The sequence below is a fragment of the Aethalodelphis obliquidens genome, unplaced genomic scaffold, assembly GCF_003676395.1.
Source record: "Aethalodelphis obliquidens isolate GAN/ISIS:26980383/991018 unplaced genomic scaffold, ASM367639v1 scaffold34, whole genome shotgun sequence".
Lineage (NCBI taxonomy): Eukaryota > Metazoa > Chordata > Mammalia > Artiodactyla > Delphinidae > Aethalodelphis > Aethalodelphis obliquidens.
Window position 1 is genome coordinate 1,042,145 of NW_020837978.1, and position 25,066 is coordinate 1,067,210.

The 25,066-nt window shown below is 53.0% G+C and overlaps 1 protein-coding gene across 3 annotated transcripts in view; it reads right to left on the reverse strand.

The window, feature by feature from the left end:
- The window catches only part of GMDS (GDP-mannose 4,6-dehydratase), a 485,716-nt gene that overhangs the window by 40,399 nt on the left and 420,251 nt on the right, over window positions 1-25,066 (reverse strand). The window contains exon 10 of one of the 3 annotated variants that reach the window (XM_027128224.1): window positions 10,874-11,067. The exons of the other annotated variants lie outside the window; for them this stretch is intronic. Within the exon in view, the coding sequence (XP_026984025.1) occupies window positions 10,951-11,067 (117 nt within the window). The 3' untranslated portion in view covers window positions 10,874-10,950. Of the gene's footprint in view, window positions 1-10,873; window positions 11,068-25,066 lie in introns of those variants that run through there. 3 annotated transcript variants of the gene reach the window in all.

Here is a 25,066-nt window from a genome sequence, read left to right on the forward strand (position 1 = left end):
AAAGAATGAGAAAAATGTTTGGGATCAAGGGTGGAAATGGAAGTTTATGGGGTTTAGTCCATTTAGTCCCCAGTTTCAGGCAAAATCACAACTACGATTACTTCCGAGACGAGAGGAAAAGGCTGCATGGAAAGCCCTCACCTCACCAGCACCCTCCCCGCCTGCTTGAGGACACGGTCCCTCCCACCAGGGACAATCACACGCTCAGGCCTCGCCCCCAGGCCTGCTCGGCTGGGGACGGCGGGAACGGGGACAGCGGAACCGGCAGACATGGTTTCTTGCTTCTCAGGACGACTGGGTGTCAGGGCTGGAGTGGCCCAGGCACCCACCCTGCAGGAAAGGGGACAGGGCCCGGGCTCCAGGGCTGGACCTTGCCCAAGGTCAGACAGGCGGTGAGTATCAAGGTCACGACCGACCGGAATTCGGGCCCCAGGTGTTCTGAGTTTCAGCCCACACTTCCTTGCGTTGCGCTGCAGGCCTGTCCTTCCACGGTGAGCAGGGGCTGGAATCAACTCATCTGTCCGCCAGGCAGTCCAGGGGCAACTGGGTCAGGTGCTGGCCAGGCGCTTGGGAGACAGAGGCAGTGGATGGGGCCGCAGTGCGGGCTGCTGCTTAGTCGAGGTTCCTGGGACAGAGCGACATGGACACGGGGACCGAGGGCGGGGGGGAGCCAGTCCCGCTCTCCAGCTCCCTGGTGGCCCGGTCTGTGCGTCCCTGGGGCCTAGCTCAGTGAGGCGGGAGAGGGCAGATCACGGGGCGCCTTGGGGGCTATGGGCGGACTCAGGGCTCCCTTCTGAGCAGGTGGAGCCCCGGGGAGGGCTCGCTTCGTACCAAGTGTCACCTGGCTGTTGTCCTGAGATGAGCCGGAGTGGAGTGCCTGAGGGTGCCGCAGGGGTCCTGGCAGAGAGCACGCGCTCGGCGGGAGGAGAAGTGGGTGCGAGAGAAAGAGAGGCTTCAGCACAAACAACCATGTGTGCTGACACCCACCACGTGTCAGCCGTACTACACCTCACTTCAGAGGTGTACACAGATTTGGGGGGTAGTGTTTTTTCCAACTTCGGGTATCCACCCAAGGAACATGAATTTATTAAAAGAACCTCAGCTCTCCATATACACACATGACGGGACGTCATGATGGGACTTTGACAAACTGTCACTTGCCCTGGAGACCACCTACAGCCAACGCTGGAGAGCCCGTGTTTTCACGGATGCTGCGGTTAGATGACTTTCTTGCTCTGAGGGCTGCATGGAGAAATGAGGCTCCCTCATCAGCGCCAGGGGCCGTCACCGGATGAGCAGCTCACGCCAGATATGCGTCTGGAACCACTGAGGACACGCAGGAGGAAAGGCTGGCGTGGGCCCGCGTGTCACCTGGGCTGGGCTGGCTGCAAACACGGACAGGCGTGCCCCCCACGTCCCCCTCTCACGGGGCTGTGCCCTCCGCCCAGCCACTGCACACACGAGCGACAGCCCGTAAAACCACCCAAGTGCAGGCCCCTGACACGACCCTGCGATGAGCTCTGGAAAGCTCTCACTGTGATGAGAAAGTGATTTCTACTGTCTGAATGAACTGTCTCTTGACTAACATCACCCAGCAGTGGAGCAATCAGGGACGTGCCCCCTGAGTCATAGCTGGCGTGGAACGGAGGGGAAGTATGACTGAAGAACTACACCCACCACTCTGAATCAGAGACGTTAGCGTCTTGTGATACGGACACTGGGTATTGGGAGTAAACGTGTTTCTGGCAACCTGGGTAGGTGAACCTGTAAGTCCCGCATCCGGCCCAGCACCGCCGACATGCAAACTCCTTCCTTCTCCTCTTCTATTCCATCCCCAGGGTTTCTGTCCCTTGTGCCTTTCCACTGCCTACAAGCTACAGGAACACGGGATCTGTATGCTCCAGTGTCCTGCCGCTAGGGGCTTCCTAAATACCTTCTGAAAAACTAATACAGTTAAATTAGAGCCAGGATCTCCTTAAGTCAGGTGGGCCTTACCTGGCCTAATGAATGAATACTCAAGGCTGCAAGCTGCACAGAGAGCAGAGGGAAAATGGGCAGGAATGAACAGAACAAGACCAGTGAGAAGACGGCTTTTGTTAAGCAGAGTGAAACAGCTGCACATTTACATATACAAGAGTTTCTTCTACAGGAATCTCCTTGAAGCCTCCTGCTGCTTACGCAGGCCTTGGTTCAAAGTATTCCTGGGGCGTCTACCGGGCAGGTCAGGGGACCCGATTTACGTGCTTTGCTTTAACAACTTTCTGAGGCTCGTAACTCACATGTACAAAGACCTGCATCCTTATCTCTGTCCCATGTGTGTCCCGTGTCCTGTAACACGCTCTCCTTGTCCCTGGTTTGTGTTATTTGATCATGAGGCCCCTCTGTGCTGTTTTCTCCGTTTCTTGCGCTTGGGGTTTGCTGAGCTTTTGGGATCTGTGTGTTTATAGTTTTCATGAAATTTGGAAAAATTTTATCCATCATCTCTTCACACACCTCTTCTGTTCTCCCCTCTTTGCCGGGTCCCCGACTATGTGTATATTTGGGGACTTGAAGTTGTCCCACAGAACTGACACTCTGTTCATTTTCTGGAAAATTCTTTTTTTTGTGTCTCATCTCACATGGTCTCCAGGGGCACTGAGCTCTTCCTTCGCAGTGCAGTCGACCCTTTATTCCATCCGATGTAATTTTCGCGTTGGACACGGCAGATTTCATCTCTACGAGTCCAACTGTCTTCTTTATATCTTCCCTCTAACTTTTTTGACGTATGGAACAGTGTTCTAAAAATGGGCTTAATGCCCCCTGCTGCTAATTTCAACATCTGGGTCAGTCAAGGTTGGTTCTGATAGATTCTTTTCCTCTTCATTATGGGACATACTTTCCTGCTTCTTTGCAAACCTGGTGATTTTTGGTTGGATTCCATCCATTGTGAAATTCACCTTGCTGAGGCAGTTAATATTTCTGCATTGTTACAAATACTCTTGAACTTTATTCTGGGACACGGTTAACTTACCTGGAAACCGGGTGGTCGGTCCTTTTGGATCTTCCTTTTAAGATCTGTTAGGCAGGTGTGGAGCAGCGCCCAAGGCAGGGCCAACACATCCCCACTACAGAGGCAAGACCGTCGGACACTCCAGCCAACGCCTGTGGACAGTGCCCTATTCCAGCCCGGCCGGAGGCAGCAGGCTCTGTGCCTGGCCCCGTGTCAACGCCTGGTGCGCCAACCCTTTTGGGTGGTTCTTCCCAGCCTTGGGTCGTTTCCTCACACGCGTGTGCTGGTCAGTTCTCCCCTGCACACACCGGGGGCCGTCTGAGCAGCTCTGTCCTGAGTCCTCCTGCCGGCCGGCCTCCCTGAGTTCTTCTCTCTGTCCTCGAGACCCAGGGAGTCCGCTGGCCTCTACCGACCCTGTCCCATTGCTGTGTCTCGGAAGCCCTCGCAGGGCAGTGAGCCGGGCACCTAAGGGGCCCACTTCACTTGTTTCCCGCTCCTCGGGGCAGTGTCCTTGCTGCCTGACGTCCGGTGCCCCGAGAACCATTTTCCCATGTTTTGTGTTTTTTGTTTTGCTTGTTCTGGACAGGAGGGAAAGTCTGGTCCCTGTTGCCCCATCTGGTCCGGATGTGGGCACCCCCGCAGGCCTAGTTTTCTTACCACTTGGCATGGCCACCAGCTGGACAAGGGTGGCTCTGGATGGCTTTAGACCGCTTCAGAGGAAATCACATAAAGTTGTGGTGGATGAGGTTCTGTCAGCAGCAAGCAGAGCCATGGCTGGCTTCCCGCTCATCATTAACTGAGCAGCTACTACGTGCCCCACAAGCGGGCTGTATTTACGTCCACGATCTCATTTTCATCTTTGTAACAACTTTACACAGTAAATACTATGGTTCCACTTTTAAGTATAAAGAAACCGAGACTCGCCCGACGCAATGTAGCTGGTTAGCGGACGGGGGAGAGCTGAAAGCCAGCTCGTCTGAAGCCCAAGCCTGTGCTCTACTCATTGCTCTCCCAAATGTACTAACAAGAAGGCCACGGGCCACCAGAAATGTCCGGGAACAAGGACGGGATCATGAAAATAAGTAAGTGTGCGTGATGGCCTGAAAATGCAGAATGACAACAATTACCCTGTTTCACTGATTCTAAGGGGTCGCTGGCTGTAAGAAGCACCATTACATCCCCGAGAAAGGGGATGCCCATTAAACTATGACATAGTGTTTTAAATGTTCAAATTAAATTTTAAATGTTAAAAAAAATCATTTTAAGATTGTTAAAATTTTAACAAAAAATTAAATTTAAATAAAATCGAAAGATTTAATGTTCTTTAGGGTCATATACAGTCATCTGGATCTCAATATTAGAGTTGTTAAAGTTTTACAAAATGCGTGTTAAAATCACTTAATTAGCGCAGTGTCAGTTACTGGTACCTACCACCTGCCATTGCTGCATTGACCCAACAGCACTAAGAGGGCGGCCTTACAGTCTGCACTGTGAGGAAACTGAGGCTCAGAGAGGTCAGTGGCACGTCCAAGGTCACACAGCTGGTAAACGGCGGTGCTGGGTTTTGTTATTTCTACCTGATATGCTTGTTTGAAATAAATCCATCTTACTACAGTATGTGTTTTCCTGCTGGCACGTCAGCCCTGTGTACGTGTGCATGGGTGTGTCGGCACACAGGTGTCCCCAGGGGGCCGAGGGAGGGAGCCAGGGTCAGTGAGCGTGGGCAAGGTGAAATGTCTCATCCGCCCACAACCCAGTGAGTGAGCGACTATGCCACAGATGTTACATACACTCAGAAAAAGCCTGGAGATTATTTACTGTGGCAGTAAACCAGCTTTTAAATTAGAACATACATCCGTTCAAATGAAAAACATCTATTGCCTCTGTAGATTCCCACTTAGTTTGAGTGTGTTAAAGACACACAAGCTGTGCTTGGGGAGCACAAGTGTTGAAGCTGCTGGATTAGAGGACGCCCCTTTAACCATCTTGCAGGGAGGATCCACTCCGGGGCACCACTTCTTTTGGTTCCCTTGTTACTTCTGTCCATAGAAAGATTCACACTTCTTTCTATGAATAAATTAAAAAACCCCAAACTGGACTTCCTTGGTGGCACAGTGGTTAAGAATCCACCTGCCAATGCAGGGGACACGGGTTCGAGCCCTGGTCCGGGAAGATCCCACATGCTGTGGAGCAACTAAGCCCGTGCGCCACAACTACTGAGCCTGCGCTCTAGAGCCCGCGAGCCACAACTGCTGAGCCCACGTGCCACAACAACTGAAGCCCGCGCGCCTAGAGCCCGTGCTCCACAACAAGAGAAGCCACAGCAATGAGAAGCCTGCGCACTGCAATGAAGAGTAGCCCCCGCTCACTGCAACTAGAGAAAGCCCGTGCGCAGCAAAGAAGACCCAACACAGCCATAAATAAATAAATTTATTTAAAAAACCCCCAAACCCCCAAACTTTCCTGAAGGTAAAAGTGAGGAGTCGGTCACTCACTGTGAAGGACAGCGGTAGCGACCACGAAGCCTCTAGAGACCGCCAGTCCCTGGGAGAAGAGCAGGAAGGTGGGCTGCTGTGTGGCAGCCTCGCTTCTGCTACGGGCTACGACTTCCACAGGGAGTCACCTCCGACACCAACGGATCTCTGCACCTCGCGCAAAAATGCTGAACCCACGAAGGTTTTGAAATAGAACAGAACAGAACTCCCTTTGGGACCTCACATCAGTAATATTCTCCCCCAAATCACAGATGTGTTAATGCAGAGACTGCTAAAATCCCAGCCCAGCAGTGGGATGTTTTTAATACGAACGTCTCAATTATGTTTCCTATTTCAGAAGAATAAGAGGCTGAGCTTTGCAGGCAGGTATCACTCAAGTCCCAAGAGCCCCTGCTTCTCCCATGCGGCCCAGAAACATAGGGTAGCGCGTGCACAGCCCTTCCTCTGGAAGGGCGTACCGGAGCCACTCTGGATGCGTCTGGGAAGCCGAGTCAATGTCCGAGGCGGCTAGGTCCCCCCAGTCTCCCCAGAATGTCCCCTGTTTCAGCATTACAAGAACCCCCTCAGCTCTGCACCAACTAGGATGGCTGGTCACCCTATCAATCAGACTCAACTAGGAATAAAACAGAAAACCTAAAACCGACTTCTTGTAAGTTATTCCCAAACACAAAACAGTGCAACAACCAGGACCTCTGAGCGCTGCACCCTAGCCAGTGGTTCTCCAAGTGTGGTCCCCAGACGAACTGCACCAGTCGCACCTACGAACATGTTAGAGAAACAAGGGTGGAGACCCCAGGCCGGAGCTGGTGCGTCACACTTTGGGGACGAGGCCCAGGAGTCTGGGTTTAACAAGCCCTCTGTGTGCTTCTGATGTGCCGACAAGTTTGAGGACCTCTGGTCTAGACGGTGCGTAGGCGGCAGACGAGACGCCGAGTAAGACGGAAACGGGAAAGCTCCCCAGAGAGAGCTCCTCTCTCGTAAGTTACCACTTACGTCCACTTCTGATGACGCAAGGTGACCCCCCGTCTCCAAAAAGTAACACACTGAGAAGAAAGGCGTCTTCAGGGGCAGTTCACGTGTGTCACACCGTCCATGGCCACATGTGAAGCCTATTTACGCTCGGAAAAGGAAAGGGTGCAGGAGAGAGGCTCCTCCCGGGCCCAGTGCACCAGAGCCCAGCTCCCCCTCCCCGGCTGGTGCTCTGGGCATGGCTCCAGTCACGGCAGCCTCCCGGGACCTCAGAGCCCTGGCCGGCGCCTGGACCTAGGAAACCGCGTCCTGTAGCTCTGCGTCTGCATGCGCGCGCGCACACGTACGGGCACTGCAGGGTCTGCACCAGACACGCGTGCGCAGTCACTGGAGCAGGTGGGCAACCCCTGGGCAGTCAGAACTCAGATCGCCTCGGTGCAAACTCGCTTCCCCAAGATGTCCCCCGCCTGTGCATGCGTCAGGAGGGGCCCCTCCCTGCAAGCACGTTCAGCAGACGCTCTGCGGTTTCCAGAAAGAGCTGAGTATTTTGTGGCGGCTTCTTTTACCTCTGGGACCTGGCTCATTAGAAAAGTGCACAAAATCACCAACCTCCTGATGGTCGGGAGGTGAGCAGACTCAGGACTGCTGCTCTGAGGCCAGCGGACAGCTCCAGATGGATGAGGCGGTGCCACCAGCGCGCACGCGCGCGGCGCAAGGGAGGGGCTGCACTCCAGGCCCGGGACACGCGGGCGTGGCCTGGGGATGCGGGGAGGGGCCCCGGTTTCCTCCGCTGCAGGGGTGCCTATTTCCTCAGGAAGAGCTGGAGAGGTTACTCCTCAGGATGGTGAAAGCTGTCTTGTCACCTGGCCAAAGGGAAATTCCAAGAGCCACTGGGAATCGCGGGCACACACCCATCACAGCTGCGGACACGGAGGGTGACGACTCCCAACCTCCATTTTCACACAAAACCGCGTGTGCAGCTCAGCGGCAGGGCCTTTAAAACCGTTAATCCCATGTGCTCCACAGGCTCCACCAACTCTAACTTCATCTCCACGTGTTACTAGAAAGCACACACCCAGGCTGTGCTGGTGAGAGAAGGATGGACACCTCCATCGAGGAATCAGCCGGGGAAGAAACGAACAGGAGACTGTGTATCAGGCTGGAAAAACGAGCTCGGGAGTTTATGTTTTAAGAATGGAAAGAAAAATAAAGGAAATGGGAGCAGGGGAAAGGACAGGACACCAGAGGCATGGGGTGAAAGGACCCAGGGAGGGCCCGGGGCAGCCGGGAGGGTCTCCGGGAAGGGCTGGAGCTGGGAGGTGGGCTGGAGAGGCCGCAGAACCACCCCCCCAGAGGCTGGGCTCCACGCAGCCCGCGGGCCCCCTCAGGGCTCCGGGGCGCGGGGCCGGCTGCTCCCGGAGCCCTCAGACGCCGTCCCCGCCGTTTCCAGCTTCTGGAGCCGCCCGCGTTCCCGGGTTGCTGGCCCTTCCTCACATCACGGGGACCCACCGCCTCCCTCTTCGGGTCCCTCGTGATGACAGTTGGGGCCCACCTGGAGGTCCAGGGGCACCTCCTGTCTCACAACCCTGAATTCGACCACCTTCAAAGTGCCTTTGCCGCCACAGGTCCCAGGACTGGTAAGGGATGTGTTCAGGAGACCCCATTCTGTCTGCTACACAGACTGGGGGCAACGCAGCTTCAGCACAGGGTCCTCTGCTGATGGAAAACCGACCCAAAGTTAGATCCTTCTGCGTGCTTTTCTGCAAGGGAGGCCATCAAATGTATAAACTTCCCCCGAGACTGGATCTCCTGGTTTATCTATTTTGTCCATCTCTTCAAGACTCTCCTTGGGAAGCTAGCGTTTAATTTGAAATACTTTGTATTTGACAATGTGGCAGAAGTTTCACCATGTACAGAAGTGCAGGAAAGAGAGTCTTTCTTTAAGGAAACGTCTTCATGCTCCTACTGATTTATCTGAATATGACATTTCTTTCATTATGTAAGAAAACTTCTCACTTTTATTCTCAACTACTCTTGAAAGGTTTTATTTTTATTCTGAATTTAGTTGCTCTGTTTGCTGGAAAAAATCAGCAATCCTTTCATTTCTTTTTCATATATTCCGAAAAGTCATCAGAAGAAAATTGAAAACTAAAAATTGGATGTTCAGAGCAAACGGAGCTCCCAGTGTCACTAACAGCTCCAGGGTTGGCAGGGGGTAGGGGGGCATGGAGGGGGGGAGTCTGGAGTAAGCGTCACAAGCTACCAATTATTAGTTTGTGCCTCGGAGCGGGGTGCAGATCTACAATCGTCTGGCTCCTACGCACTCTGAACAGAGTCAGAAGCTGCACAGGAAGGGCCCTGCGGCACATTTTTAATTCTCGTGTGTGGCTAGGAAAGGCTGAGTTAAAGACACTCTGTATCAGGGGCACTGATTCAAGGAGGAAGCCTGCAGCACCACAGGACAGCAGCAGCTCTGCTCGGTGCTCTGCAGATCCGGGCTCCTCTGTGTGACGAACACTTGGCATGGCAGGCAGAGGTGCTGGCGGGAAACTCGCCGCGGCCCCTCCTGTCCACCTGTGGTCACTGGACTCCAGGCACCTACGTGTCCTGGACACAAAACTCCATCCCAGCCCTGTCTGAAATCTGAGACCATTTCTGTACTTTAAAAGATGACTGAGACGCAGTGACAGGAGGCAAGGCGAGGGGTCGGCCTCACCTTCTCCCGTCCAGAAGTCTGAACAGCCAAGTACACGCCAGGAAAACCAGCCGCGGCCCTGCACAGGTAGGGCGCACGTGGAAGGGGCCCGGGGGTGCCTGCCTCGGGAAACTCCATGGCACCGACGGGGCAGCAACTGTGACACCCGTCCCCACACTCACTGTCCCCTTCCTTGTCCCCCCACTCCCCCCTCTCCCCATCCTGGACAGCGGGTCCATCGTTTTATCCAAAAGGGTGAACTATGCCACGCTCCGGGTTAGAATTACCCAACGCACCCAGTTCTTCACATAAACCGTGTCTGTTATTCAAAAGCACAGGTGACCCTCCTTTCGTTTTGAATGTCTCGGCGTTTTCGTCCCACGGAGGATGACGTACACGGGAGGGCAGACCCGTCCTCTAGCCTCTCAGGCCCAAACAGCACTGCTGGCTGCAGCGTCCCCCGGCACTGAGGTGACTTCCAAACCTAAAGACAGGCTTGTGCAACTTCAGGATAAATATTCAAATTTAGGAGAAATGAATCATATGTCATTTTCTCATACGTTCTTTGTGATGAAAAAACTAAAAATAGAATAATTTATTCCATTCTATTTTCTTACATTAGGCCATCAAAGCTAAGGGGCTGGGCAGAAGTCTTCTCACTTTAAAATTATATATAAATACTAATTATAAGTAACGAATAAGTTTATTGATAAATACATGTCTTCCTTTCCATATCTCTATAAATGTTTCTTCCTTTTCTGTAAGCTTAAAGTACATTCCTTAAAGTGAATTACTTTTGCTTGCTGATGACGGGCATGACAAATAACTGTATTTGCGGCAAAATGTGTTCCGATTCAAAGAGAAACAGTTCTTCCAAAGTGGCTAAAAGCTGATTCCCAACATAGGAGCTTGCCTTTTCGTGGGATGTGATGTTATGCGACCTCAGGTGTCCAGACGCTGAGATGGGGCGTGACAGGCCCTTCTTCCTGGACACGGCTCTCCGGGCGTCACGGGAACCGGACCCCACGTGGGACCGGGGAGATTCTGGAGAAAGCTGCCGCGGTCCGCGTGGTCACAGCCGTTTCTCAGCAGTGGCCGACACAAGCCCAGATTCTGTCCACCAGAGGAGCCCGGCCTGACTCTCAGACAGCCGAGCGCCGGGGCCTCCCCACGGGCAGTGCTGTTGGGTCGGGTCTGCTCCGGAACTTGGTTTTCAGATCCACGTTAAGGACTCGAAGTATCACAGTTCTCTCCTCCTTTTCTTCACCTTTGACACAGGCTTCTTGTACAAATGCGTTTAAGCCCACGGTCATCCCACACAAGAGATGGGTTTCTGGATGTCGCTGCGCCTGACTTCCTAAGGCCCCGTCGACTGCACTGATCACCTGTCACTCATCTGCCACGGTGACAGGACTCGGCAGACACGACCGCAAGACCAGACACGGCTCTCGACTCTAACAAGGGGACACATTTGCCAAGGGGACAATTTCAGCTCTGACACCCAGGCTTCCCACCCCTCATTCCCACTGGAGGCCCCGTGGGAACACTGGCCTCTCTCCTCTGAGGTCTGTGGCAATCGTGCTCCTTTTTTCCCAGTTTCAGGTGAAGAATGCCCATCAGCGAACACTGGGGGAAGCCCCCTGCAGGCCGACCATCAGAGCACGGCCAAGGCCAACCTCTGGGCTGCACGAGCCTGGGCCCTCCACCCGCTGCTCTCACCTGTGTGGCTATGATCATCCTGCTTGTGCATTTTTCAGTACTGCCTTTTCCACTCGGCATTTCAGCTCAAACTTCTTCCTCGGTTATTCCACGGTCTGGATGAAGGCAGCCTTCAACGGCTCCATTGCGTTGTGGCCACTTGAAGCTTTGTGCACCATTATTCTGCATGATTGGACACTGGGGTCCACAGTCTCTGAACCCTGAGAACGTAACGTTAGAGGCAAACGCTCAGGTCCGCAGCTCAGGGAGGGCGAGAAGGCATTCAGCATCTCTTACTAGTTCCTGGCTCATAACCTTCCAAAGTCTCTTGCTGTCAACTGAACTGGGCATGGAAACATTTATAACTGGTGGTTTGTGGATAAGAGAGTAGTATTTTAGCAGTTAAGTGAATCTCAAGTTTCAGTACCTCTCAAATGTTGTTTACCCAAAATTTCAATATTATTATTGGTTGGGAAGAGAAGGAATTAAAAGTACATCCCCATGTGCCACCAGAACCACATGTCTGCTAGCCATGCTTTTACGTGACTTGAAGAAAGCAAAGCCCAGTCATAAGGTTTCGAGGCCAAAACAAGGGCTGAACAGACTGTGATCTTAAAAAGCACCTGTCTTCCTGCCCACCTGCTCCGTCAAGGATTCTGGGCCTCAAAAGCGGGAGAAGATGCTCGAGGACACGTGGCCGAGGGGAGTCAGGAGCGGACAGCTTCCTGGGGCCTCTCTTCCCGGCCTCACAGGAGGCACCGCACGCCGGCCACGCAAGGCTGCCTCTGTCCTTCCCCACTGCCCACTCGGAGCGCCCGGATCGGGGACTCAGAACGTGCACCTCCACAGAGAAACAACTCTACCTGCAGTCACGAGGTGTGGCTAAAGTATTTTGATGCGCATTTCAGATGTGTAACTGGGAAAACAGGCTTTGGTTGGTCAGGGCTGGTCCCCCATATCACTTAAAACCTGCTTTCTGGGAGGAAAATCCGTTACTGCACTGAGAACATCGTAAGACAGGCTGCACCCTCCCTACTCACACAGGTGAATAAACTTCTTAAACATTTCCTGGAATCAGGAAATGTATAAGCAATTGAAGTGAGAATACACAAATCCATTCTCATCCGCTTTTAATGGCACAGTGAGGAACTGTGCAGAAGCACCGAGGGGGAGGCCCGGTGCTCACCCGTCAGGCCTGCAGGCCACGGCCATGAGCCACTGGCCCACCAGGCCTGCACGCGTGGGAACAGAGGCGGCATCTCGTGAGCCTCCGGGCCGGGAAGCCTGTAGCTGCAGACGCCGGGTGTTCCCAGCGAGAGTCCAGGCTGCTCAGAGAAGGAAAGGCAGGTGAGAGGGGGAGTCTGAGGAGGGGGCCTGCAGTGGGGACCCAAACAGCGACAGGGCACAGGGTGGGCAGAGCCGAAGTGAAGTGTGACATTAACAGCGAGGCAGTTTAGGTGTAAAGACCGTTCTCCATGGGGAGGAAGCCCCATGGCATCCGATAAGGGCGATAAAGTGGCTCCGACTGTGGGAAAAGCAGGCTTGGTTTTCCCTCAAACTATGCCTGCTGTAAACTCCGCTAGAATACTCCTTTTCAGTTAAATCCAGTAACTACTCTAAGAATCCCGAGGGCACGCTGAAGAAGGACCGAACGGCCAGGTGGGCCCGTGGGGCCTTGAGAACATGCCTGGAGCCCAGGGAAGAGCCCAGGTGCCCGAGAAGGCAAGAGGCCACGACACTTTCCTCCTCCTGGGCTGCATCTCACAGCTGGGAGGATCAGCAGGTCTGCTCAGAAAGACTTGTCTACAAGGACACTACAACGTGGGCCAGCCCCTCCCAGAAAGAACAGGTGACAGGGTGGGCGACGCGTTCCAGCAGGGCCACCGCGACCCCTGGGCGGCCCGTACGCGGCTCACAGGCTCAGCCCTGCAGCGGATGGTTGGGTCTGTGTCCTCTGATCCCCCCCCCCCCCCCCCGCCCCCATAAGCTGCCCTCGCAGAGGCCTGAGATGCTGCTTCCATCAGAGGAAAAGGGAGAAGGAGGGACTGATCAGGAATCTGTGCTGTAACCAGGCTTTAGAGCGGGGACAGAGGGTTTGGAGTCTGGGGGGAAGGAAAAGGTAGCTCCTCTCAGCGGAAGTGGTCTTTCGCTGAAAGCTGCCCAGCTCGACGGGGGCCAGGCCCTCCAGAGTGACAGGGCACATCACACAACAGCTTCCGGCTCCACCGTGGAATTATCCCTGGAAATAGTCAGGAAACTTACCTGCGTACATAAAACGATAACCTAAAACCCATACAAGCTCACAAGGTAAATGACTTCCGATCTTAAAAGATCGTTTTTACGTTGCCTGAGTCTCCAGAGTCTGGGCCCGTGGCCAGCGGCAGGTAGCCCAGGACTCACCGCCTGTCAACGCGTCCCTGCAGCGGCCGGGCTCTCACCTCCTCGCCTTCAAGTCGACTTTGTCTCTAAACCCTGCGGATACCCCGCCCCTCCCGCAAGGCAGGGAGAGACATCTGCGTGCACAGGCCTGACAAGCTGGTCCACGTCACGGCTGAGACCACAGCAGACACATCACCAACCTGGGAGAGGCAGTCCACCAAACTGATGGATCCAATCCCTGAGGCGGCGAGCTGACGCTTGAATTCCTCCTCTGCATCTATCTGTGGGGTTCCCTTCCAATCCCTGAAGCGGCGAGCTGACTCCTGAGCTCCTCCTCTGCGTCTATCTGTGGGGTTCCCTCGCTCAGCCATCAGACGCTCCATGGCCACGTGCTCTGCACCCTGCACGGAGTCCACGGGTCGTGGTCCCACAGACCTTCGGCCACCAGATAACTGAGCATCCACCACAAAGCATCCAGAACGTACGACGGCACAGACACGGCCCACGCTGACCCGCAGCTTCTGAAGATGGGTCGGAAGGCCAAGGCCATCTGGGCACAGAATCCTGACTTTCAGACTTCCACTGTCAATGTAACTTTAATTGGTAAATGATCTTTTGAAGTTGCCGAGTTCAGCGTGTGGGTCCTACGAATCTCCTCCCTGGGGGGTGAGAGCTCTCCGTGGCCTGTGGGGTAGGGAAAGCCGTCTCGCTTTTCCAAAGCGCCCCCTGAATTTGTGGGGGGCTTAGCTACAGATGCGTGAGGGGACGGCTACACATCATCAGTTTGTACAAAGGTCTAATCACTCAAAATGGGCGTTTGGAAAATAAAACCCTATAAAGAATACTGGAGCCAGGCGAAAACTTGGGAGCAGAGAGGGAAGGGCAGACTGGGCCGTTCAGTTTGACTTTCTCAGCATGAAGACTGGAAAGGATCGATGCTTCCCTAAAATTACATTAAAAAAATGATGGATTCGAGCATTTTTCCCCTGGGGAGAATCAGCTTCCATGTGCTTCTCCACGAGGCTGAAACCAAAAGTGGGCATGAAGGACACAGCCTCCGAGTGCAGACCAGGCACGCGGCTGCCCCGTCCCTGCAGGTCCAGAGCCCCCAGACCACTCGCAGCTGCTCTGAGATGAGCCCTCGCAGACAGTTAACTTCTGAGCAGCCTTCTGGAGACCACAGGGCACCCGGCCTGAGCCCTGCAGGCCAGGCGGCCCCCAGCGCGCACGCCTGCCACTCTTGCCTGAGCACAGACCTCGCTGTTATGCGGTCTCCGGCCACTTCTCTAAGGACACATGGACACTCGCACACCCACGACGGCGCTGACCTTTATCCCGAAAGGAGCGCATCGCTGGGAAGTAAGTGGAGAAAACCACTCGGCCACTGCTTGCACTGAACCCGCCCCATACACAGCCTGCACGTTTGGGGGCATTCCTCCCAATTTTCACAAATTCAGTCCACCTCGCTTATCTCTGTGCATTGGGTCTGTCTTCACCCGAGACTTTGGCACCAACGCACCCCGGTCTCCACCCCTTAGGTGCCTTGGGGAGGTTGGAAAGTTCTTCAGCGGGACTCTGTGCAGTGTGCCGGCTGCACAGGACCAGCTGGGTGGAGGGGTTGCTAACAGGGCTTCACAAACGCCATCGTTGAGTGTCCAGGGTGATGGGATGTGCCAGCCGGCAGGCATCCGTCACCCACAGCAGGTGCCCTGCAAACCTGCGCCTGTCCCTCCCCCACCTGAGTGCCGGCGGACACCTGACATGTGTCCTCTGCTTTAACTTCCAGGGCCGTGACCGACTCTGATTCTCTCCGACACCCAGAAACGGACTCTAGGACCGAGACAGGCACCTCCAAGAGGGGAGAGGCTCGGGGCTTCCGGTGGACGCAGGGGTTGCTGACTGACTAACGCAGGCAGGTGAATCCAGAGTCCGGTCTGAGGAGTTTCCTTTGATAAAAATTGCAGCACTTTACACTAATATGGTATCTTCGATGGTGAGATCTCGAGCTGCTTCACACGCGCTAACTTCCCTTCCCAGTACTTTTGCGTAGTTTAGCACACCCTTCATTCAGAAGACGGGGAAACGGGTGCTGAGTCAGGGGAACATGAAGATGAAGCCAAAGGCGCCACTTTCGAACGCCACCTTCTATCCTCACGCCTACGTACCTGACCCCAGTGTTCCCCCTCGCTGTTTCCTTCTGATGAATAAACTAAAACCACTGCCGGTGGTTTACATGAACAATACCTGCGAAAACCACACCCTGACCTACTGTCTACGTGATGGTCAGGGCACAAAATGTCACACAGACAGAAGATGCAGGAGAAATAATGATATCGTTGACTCACGTTTAAAATAAATACACACTTTTGAGCCTGGGATACAGGCCGTAACGCATAAGGGTATCAGAAATAAAGTCCAGCTGCCTGGAAAAAGTATAAAGATGAGGAAGGCAGACAGAAAAGAGGCTGAATTACTTAGAAATACAGAGCAACGTCATGGAAAGTGCAGACAAGGAAAGGAGAGTATTTCCAGTAGGTCGTGGGTGGTGTGCTTTGGATTTCAGCAGAGGCTGGGGACTGAACAACCTAAACGTTACTTAGCCAGGGTCCAGGAGGGCAGGCGAGGAGCGGGGCACCTGAGTCAGGAGGACTGACATCAACCTAAGCAGGTGTGCAAAGCTGTCCCTGCTGAAGAAAGCCGAAAGCCACGGCCGTGGGGTCTGCGTTTGCCCCAGAGCGATGCAGCTGTGAACACAGACTATGTAGGATCCAGACTCGGATGTGAGGCAGCTGGACGGGAAGAAATGTGACCTCGGTGGACGCTGTCACTGGACAGGCAAAGGCTTTGTTTCATGTGTAACCAGACAAACACGATGTCAGGAGGGAAGTGCTGGCCTTTTGGTAAATATGTTAAAGAAACCAAGAGCTAGCCCCGTGGCCTTGGCCACCGCTGTCCTGATGGGACAAGCCGTCCTGGTTTCACCCCAGTGGGTGCTGAGCTGTCCTCACTCCCTCGGGGCTGGGGTGTGGTCGCCCAGCACCACGCAGTGACCGGGCCAGGTTCTCGCTGCCCACCCCAGGGCTGCTTGTTTCTGTCCCCACCCCTGGCTGCTTGGCCGCCCTGAGCAGCCGGGGGAAGAGATGATGCCAAGGGAGCAGCAGCCACCCGACCTGTAGGGCAGCTGGGAGGGGCTGGTGCACGGAAAGAGTATGTCATATTCACCAACCCGAGGACGGACCACATCCATGGGCATGCACGCCACATCTACGGGCCCCAGAACAGGCCCCACATCCACGGGCATGCACACCACGTCCACGGGCCCCAGGTCCACGGGCCCGCACGCCACGTCCACGGATGAGCCAGACTGTGAAAACGGCTCCTCTCTCACCTCAGCGGGCGGCACTCGGCACAAGGACCTCATAGGAAAATCACAACTGTTCTGACCCACATTCTCTCTTTTGTTTTTCCTATTGATCTGATCCACAAGCCGTTAGAATTCTGATTTCTTCACACTGTCACTGTAAGTTAACATTTTTAGCAAGAGAGCCACCCTCAGTCAGGTCAGTCCTGTTCATCTGGGAAATGTAAGAGTAATAAAAACTGTATTTGGGATGCCTGTGTTGGACAGCACATCCAAAGCCCACTTCAATACACTTGACTGAAATTTTCACCAAAATAGCTGTGCAAAGAGGAAGACACTGCAAGCCTAAGCTTCCAAAGCTGAAACTAAATCGAATATTTCTCTTCAGCATCTTAACATGCCTTAGAGAAACCTCGACATATTCCCCCAAGTTCAACTGTGGCTTTAGAGGGTCACAGCTGCCTCATTTCCTCTGCTGACCTATTTTCCAAAAATAATAGAAACAATCTGAATTTAAAAGGTACCGTGCCTTTCTAATATCACTCTGCAGAGAATTAACTTCATTCTCAACAAAAATCCCTGAGAAACAGGGAGACACCTCATCATAAAGTTGCAGAATATGTAAAAAAAATGAATAAAAGCGTATTTAGATGAGTCTTCCTGGAACGGCTGCTAAGGACCCATGTTTATGAGATGAACAAGTCCCCGTCTTAGGAGACAAGGGTCCTGCCCCGTTCCCGACATGGCCCGTGAATCACAACAGCTGCGAGCTGTTTAGGAGTCAGTCTCCACCAAGAACCTTGTTTAACTAACTTAACGGAACTGGTTAGGGGGACGCCTCAGAATATGACCAGTCAGTGGTCAGAAGGCACCTGTCAAAGGACAGGTGGGTGATCTCAGAGGCAGAGGGACTCTGTAGGGCTTAAGGATGACTCCTGGTTGGTTGTGAGACTCACAACAGCAAGAGCAGGAAGGAAGGAAAAGAGGTCAAAATGCAGGCAGAAGAAGAGGGTGAGAAGAGAGGGGAGGAGGGCCGAGCGCTGCCCAGGCAGCGGAGGACGCACCGCGCGGGAGCCTGGGAGGGGCCCTGGCGCCAGCGTCCCCATGGGGCCGGCGTCTCCCCGGGAGACCATGTGGTCCCTGCACCGCGTCTCCGCGGTGCCACTGCTTCACCCCCAACCCGGAACGCTCCCTGGGTCTCTTTTTAAGCACAAATCTCCCTCAGATCCTACTGTTGTCGTGCCCTCGCCTGGTGCTGCCTCAGACGTGTGTGCGGCTGGACCTTGTCTGCGGCGGCCCAGGCGCACGTTCACGGTGTTTTTCGAGGGCGTGTCTGAAGCTTTAAGCTGACAGTTAACTAGAATCTTCCAACTCTTCCTCCTCCTCAAGGTGATAATAATGTGTTTTCCACACAGCAAGAGACACTGGTCCAGCAACGGGTCGAAGTGATTAATTCAGTATTTTCTTCCAGCAGAGCCCTCTCCACGAGGAGCACAGCTCTGTCAGCGCCGCGAAACTCAGTTCAGCTTCCAACCTCTGCAACCGTAAGATGACGCCTTTGTGCAGTTTTCAGCCACTCTGTGATCGTTCGTTGCAGCAGCAATGGGAAACCAACACAGATTTTCGGCTGTAAAAGTGATGCCCAGCTGCCTCTGAGAAGCAAGCGCAGAGACGGGTTTTCGCGGGAAGATTCCTGCCGGGGGAGGACGGTGAGGGGGCAGGGAGGTGCCGAGGGCGGCTGGTCTCCGGCCCGTCAGCGGTACCGAAGTTCCGGGCTCGGCCCGGAACGTGCTGGACCCCGGGGCCTGGGACAGCCTCTGGGAACAGACGTCCGCAGGACCTGAGGGGTCCTCACCTTCACCAGGACTGTCCGCTCCACCGTGTAGGATCAAGCAGAGCCGGCCGCGCTAAGAGCGAACGACCTTTCCTGCCCGAAGCTGTCGGGGCCAAAACCAAAGACATACTGAAAACCACGAAAACATCAGGACCTGAAGAGCTCGAAGGAGGCTGTCAGACGTCTTCTGAAAACCAGTGACGTCACAGGCCTGTACGATGCTGCTGACGGCGACAATTACAATGATGACAGCAATAAAAGCCGCTTATACTCAGACGGGCCTCCATCCTTACGAACCAAAACGCTTCGCATCCCGCCTTCCGGGGCACGTCAGTTTGGAATTAGGTCTCTGCTTATCCCTGAAATGCAGTTTGCCTCAACGGAGGTAGGAATCACCTTCCAGCTCATGTCAACTCTCTGGCATCAGCCCTTGAAACCTCTGAGGAGCCTCGAAGGCAGGGGCTCACGATGGAAGGTGGGGAACACTTTAGTCCGTCCCCGAGGCTCTTGGACACAAATGCTTAATATATGAATTCTTAACCAGTGTTCTCAGCCCGAGTTTCTGAGACTGACTTCCCGCACCCAAACCTGCCTGGCCGGGGACCAGTTCCTGCTCCAGACCCCCCGCCCCAAACGCCCCTCTCAGGGCCTCAACTCACCTCACGTACACGTAGCCCCAAACCCAACCGCCTTCCTCCACACCAGGCCACCAGCGCCCCGAGGCCCTGAGGCCCCTGCCCCGCGAAGGGAGTCCTGTCCCCGGGTCCCGCCACCTGTGCGTCACCATCCGATCTGGCCCCTGACCCTGTGCTCTCCATCTCTGCAGCGTCCTGGCGCCCGTCACCGTTCTTCTGGCCGCCACCACCGGGTCCAGTGAGCGCCCCACTGCTCCTGCCTCGGCCCAGCCTGCGGCTGCCGAGCTGTCCCCTCACCTGGGGGAGACTCGCTGCCCGCTGAGGGCCTTCCCTCCCTCCCCCACCCGCTACGAGGACTCACTTCCACGGTCGGAATTCAATAAACATTCCTTCTGAATTAAACCTCTAAGGCCTCAACCCTATAGGGATACTCTATATGTGCTGATATACCTTCTGAGAAGCTGAAGGTAAATAAGAATTATATTTTAAATGTATGTGACGAATGCACTAAAGGATTCCTGTAACGAATCCTAAAAACTGCAGAATCTTTCAGTGCCTGGGCACCGGCCCGTTTCTTGCTTTGGGACCGCATTACAAAATGCACGAACCAGATCTGGCTATGAAGTACAGCGCCTGCTCTGAACAGCGGCTGAGTGGAGCTGGGTGTTCGCCAGCAGGCAGAGCACATCAGGTGTGATTGTGCAGGAGGCCAAGCAGAGCTGCCGAGTTAGGGAGCAAGGCCATCAGCTGCGGGGAGCAGCTCGGAGGCTCCGACCACGGCAGTCAAGCGAGCGCTCAACTGTGCCAGCAGGTGTGACGGTGAGTGAAGAGACCGGTCTGCCCCGAGCCAGGGGTGTGGAAGCGAAGCCAGAGGAGGCCTCGAGGGAAGAGAAAGGCCGGTGCAGACAGACAGGACGGAGCTCTGGGGGACCCAGAAGAGCTAGTGTCCACACGTGAACTCTGTGCTAGGAAAAACACTCAGACTTGCTAAGGAATTATGAGCCTTGTCGGACGCACAGAGCAGAACAAGTGGAAGAAGGACACACAGATAGTGTTATCTGCGGAATCTCCATGAAAAGGTTTCTGAATCACGGTTATTTCAGGAGATAATTACGGCTGGATAGAACGGAAACAGCACTGCTGATTTAAGAAACCAACAAACAGCAAACAGGGATTCCTGAAATTCTGGAGTACAGACGCCAGTGGCCGGAGATGAGAGTGAAGAGGGAGTGGCTCCTGTGAGCGACCAGAGCCCTGCAGGTAGCAGCTGAGCTGGGGAACAGACTGCCCTTCCTCAAGAAAGGAGCTGCAGAGGCTACAGCACATTTCCAAGATGCTGGGATTTATGTTGTGGAGGTCAAGAGGTCATTGCTATGATTACAAATGAGGGTAGTCATGACCTGCTCAGCGTTTTTGGAACAAAGGTACAGATTTTATAGGAATTCCCGATTGGTACAAGGAATGAAAGCATCTACATTAAGGCTACCAGGGAGATTTTGGGATGCAAACAAAAAGAATTTAAAACAAATTTTTTTTAATATAAGGGAAGGTATATAGTTACGTACATTCACCGAGGTATTTAAGTCTTTAATAGCATCATTCTAACCTGGATCTAATCATAAACCTTCAAGGAAAAACAGGAGGAAGTCGGGGGCATCATGGTCGGGACACAATTGTTCTTTCACTAGACGTAAACGCTCTTGAGGGGCCAGGAGCCGAGGGAAGAGCCCAGGCTTTAGGAGGAATGTCACCCACCCTGGGGGCTCTGCGCGGCGTCCTGTGAAGCACGGAGGCCACATTGTGGAATAGCTGAGACTCAACTGGAGAGACTGAAACTACAGTTCTCTCGGTTAAGTTCAAGGAAGGAAAAGGGCAGGAAAGGCCAGAGTGATTAAGGAGGGATGGAAAGATTAGTATGAGGAACCGAAGAGGGAGGCTTACAACACATGAACAGTGACGCAGAGATATAAACTATTTGTAAAATACAAGCAGTAAGAAGTTCAGAGAATAACTACAAAAGAGGAAGCATTGTGACAGCATTCCACGCCGTTGCGCTCGGGCAGTTATAAAAGCAGAGAACACTGGGCCTGCACCTTGACGCTTACAGAATAAGGAGCCTGGCCTCTCCTCTTCCAGATCCTGGAGCAGAGAGAGGGGCTCGCCCTTCACTGCTGTGTCTGCCCCCTCTCCGCCTGGCCCCCACCATCCAGACGAGGAACAAAGGAAAGCAGGGGCGTAGGGGTGGGATTAGAGCACTGGAGGGATGTGGACGGGAGAGATGGGTGCTTCTGGCAGAGCCGGAGGAGACAGGTCGCGGGCAAGGGAGGGTCCCGTTTCCTGCTAAGGGCAGGGACGTGTGCGAGGGGCTGAGAACAGCTACGGGGGAAGAAGGGACCGTTTCAAGGCTCCCAGTGTCCAGGGATGGCGCTGGGCAAAGCTCTGACTGGTATTTATACAAGTCCTCTGCTGACAGATCAGATTCCTGAGGTCTGGAAAGTGTTACCCAGCATTATTCTAAACAGGGCTATGAGATAGAACAAGCAATTACGGGCCATTTAACTTAACATCATTTACAGAAAAATATTAGGAGAAGTTTGCAGAGGGGACAACTCAATGAGCATATGGTAATTTGATTAGAAACAGGCCACATGTTTTTACTGAAGGAAGGTGTTGCTTTAACTAGCTTGTTGGCCTTCTTTGAAGTTACTGCTTTCCCAGCTCTAGATTTTAACTCAGGAATTTTTTCTAGTATCTATACAGAACGCGAATAAACATTAAGTATCGAAGCAAAGAGAGCAAAAACCAATCACAGCTGAGGACATTAGAAATACAGTGGCAAGAAAAGCGAACGTTAGAGGCAAATAATACAGCGAGGAGAAACTCCGCTCCATCACCCAGTAGAGTTTAAATCAAGACATTTCTCGTGGAAAATAGGTGATTTCAACTTCGGTCTGTTAATGTGTTTCCCATGCCATTTCCTAAAATGCTCTGCAGAAAAAAGGCAATTTTTTGTTTGTTTCACTGAAAAGAAAAAACTCTTAGCTTTTTTTTTTTTTAAGTGAACTGAACGTTTGGTGTCATTAAAATTCGGCACATCAGGATGAGTACTTCCCAATACAACCTTTGTGAATTTTCCAAGTTAAAAATTCTCAAACAAAAAGAAGACATCTTCGTTATTATTTTAAATTAAGTAATAGGTCAATGTTAATTTTCTCCTATTTACATGACAATTCCATACCACTGAATAGCTACTGAATCTTCAGAAAGAGGGTCAGAAAGGATAAAAATCAAGATAAAACAAGAATTTAAAAAATCAGAGTACCTATTAGCGTTTGCTAGAAGCCCTGATTACACCACGTTATTGACTTTTTAATGGTTAATACGTACACTTCACCAGTGACGTCCTACTTTTTAAAAGGCACTCGACTCGAGTAACTGACCTATTCCTCTCTACACTCTCCACGAGGGCCGGATGGGTCTGTCTCGTCCATGCTGAATTCTTAGGATCTAACACAGGGTTTGGTGAACATCTGTTGAACGAATGAATAACTAACAATAACAGCATTAATACTGGTATTTTACCATGTGCCGGACACGGCTCTAATGAGCACTTGTGTAAGTGACTCTCTTAATTCTCCAGCAAGTCTTTGAAAGAAGTTTGACTATGAATCCCGTCTTTAAAGACAGCCAAACAGAGGCACTGAGAAGTAACACGCCTGAGTTCACATATCTGGTAACTCAGGCCGTCTGGCCTTAAGCCCAAGCCCGCTTCTTCCCCGCACACAAATGCACAATGCCACAGCTCTGCGTACACGTACAGGCAGAGGAAACGCCAGAGGGGACAGAGGTACAGGACCCAAGTATTCGTGTTGCCATCACCGATGCTGGGATTCAGGGGCAATGGGACATGCAAAGTCCAATTTCCAGGATGAAGCTTCCCACAGCAGTAAAACTCCTCAACATGCAAGGGAAGCCCAGAGGTGTCCAGAGCAGGAACCAGAGAACAGGACTCCGCTCAGCTCAACTGGACACCAGAGTCCTAAGCTCAGAACAAAACCTTTCAGGACTGTCCACTCTGGAGCAGAAGCAGGACCAAAGATTTTGTGGTGACAAACCAACGAGGGAGAGGCTTCCAGCTGGGAGGCCTGCCCCGCACAGCACCGCTGGCGGCCTCTTTGGGGTCAGTGCTGGCCTGTGCTGCATATACAGCCTGCCTCGCTTGGTCTGAATCTCACTCGGAAAACAATGCGAATCTTTATCTCCCTTTAGTCTTGCTTTAGGATACCGGTGTTCTATGACCTGCTTCTTCCCCCCAATTTTCTTTACGGCATTTTTTTCTTTCAATCATTCTGGCCCCACTGGACTCTGAGAAGATCTAGTTTATGCGTTCGTCTCCGGGGTGTGCTAGGTGCTGAAGACACAGGATGAAAGCCGATCAGGAGAACAAGCTTTTCTAGAAAGCGAGGAAGGATGAGAGGGAGGCTGTGGTACCTGGAAGATGGACGTGACCTCAGAAAAGGGAAGGACACAGCGGGACACGGAGAATTACACGTCTCCCCACATCGAGTGCCTCTCAGGCCTTGCGCCAGCGACGCCCTGGGTGTGTTGTTTACGGCACAGACCCAAGTGCAAGCTCGCAGGCGGGCTCCAGTTCTCACCCCCTTTCACCTGGAGGAACACTGTCACCCCCGAGGCAACTCCACGTACGGCTGTCGAGCCGATCCAAGTTCTGGGAAAACTGCTGCTCTGAAGAATGAGGTGAAAAGTTTAGCCTCACCGCACAAGAAGGCTTGCCCGACAGAGCCTGTGCTGAGCGCAGTGGACAAAATCCAAGACCAGACGCAGTAAAGGGGATCCGGCTGGTGGGGAGAGCTAGAGGGGTGAGAGGAGAGCCTAGGAAATAGGAGGGCACCGTCACGTTCAAACGCCTTTTGTGCAAACAGAGTTGCAGAACAGGTACGACAGGGACACTGGCCAGAACAAAAGGACGGACGTGGAGCCTCGGCAGGAAAGAGGGTCCACAGGGACTCAAGAACCGTCTTGTGAGCCCAAGGGTCCTTATCAACCCCACACGGTGCCCAAGTCAGGTTGACAGACAAGCTGTTCTTAACGACCTCCTAGCTTTGGAAACGAGAAGGGCCACGGTGAAGCTGTTACAGGGATTGAGGGTTGGCTCCGTCCGTTTTCCACTCTGAGATGACAGTTTTCATTCGCGAGCACGGAAAGAAAGCTGTCTGTTTATGTCCCAGAAAAACGAGAGCCCGTGGCCCATCTCTGGGCCCGGTGGGAGGCTCCACAGCCGGGTCTCCTTGCTGTGTCAGCAGGAGCGCGCTGGTGTCCCCTCCCTGGGACCAGCACATCCTCTGCTGGCCACACCCAGCCCCATCAGCACGGGCACCATTGTTCACTGTGTGTCAAAGACCGGCCCCGCCCGGGCCAGGACAATGCGACTGCACAGCCCAGTCGCCAAGCGCTGCTGATTTCCTTTCCTTTTTATTCGCTCCTGTGTGTACGAGTGCATGAAATGAAGTGTTTTCCTTTGTTTGAAACAAGACAGTTTGAAGGGTGATTACCGGTGACAGGTTCACTTTCGATCTTTCTTCACCGTGGCTTTCCTGATCTCGGAAAGTTGTAGAACAGATAGAAATTTGGTTCAAACACAGGTAAAACAGGTTCCAGGACTCTACTTTCACGGTTAATATACATTTCGTTCGGGAACCACCACGTCTGAACATTTCTCTCTGAAGCTGCTGCTTTCTACCACCTTTAGGTACCTTTAAAACATCGAGTTTTGTCACCACAGTGTACGTGGTCCACATTGAAGTGACAGCACCAAGCTAGAAGTTCTTACAAATCTAGGAAAGGAGCATGTTATGCTCAAACAACCTGTAGGTCATTTCTTAATACAGGAACTTCTTTCTATTTTTTTGTATTTTAAAATTTAGTATTTGATAAAGTATTATACAGATTGGGAGGGTATGAAACATTAGTAATTAGTGGCTAGTCATGTT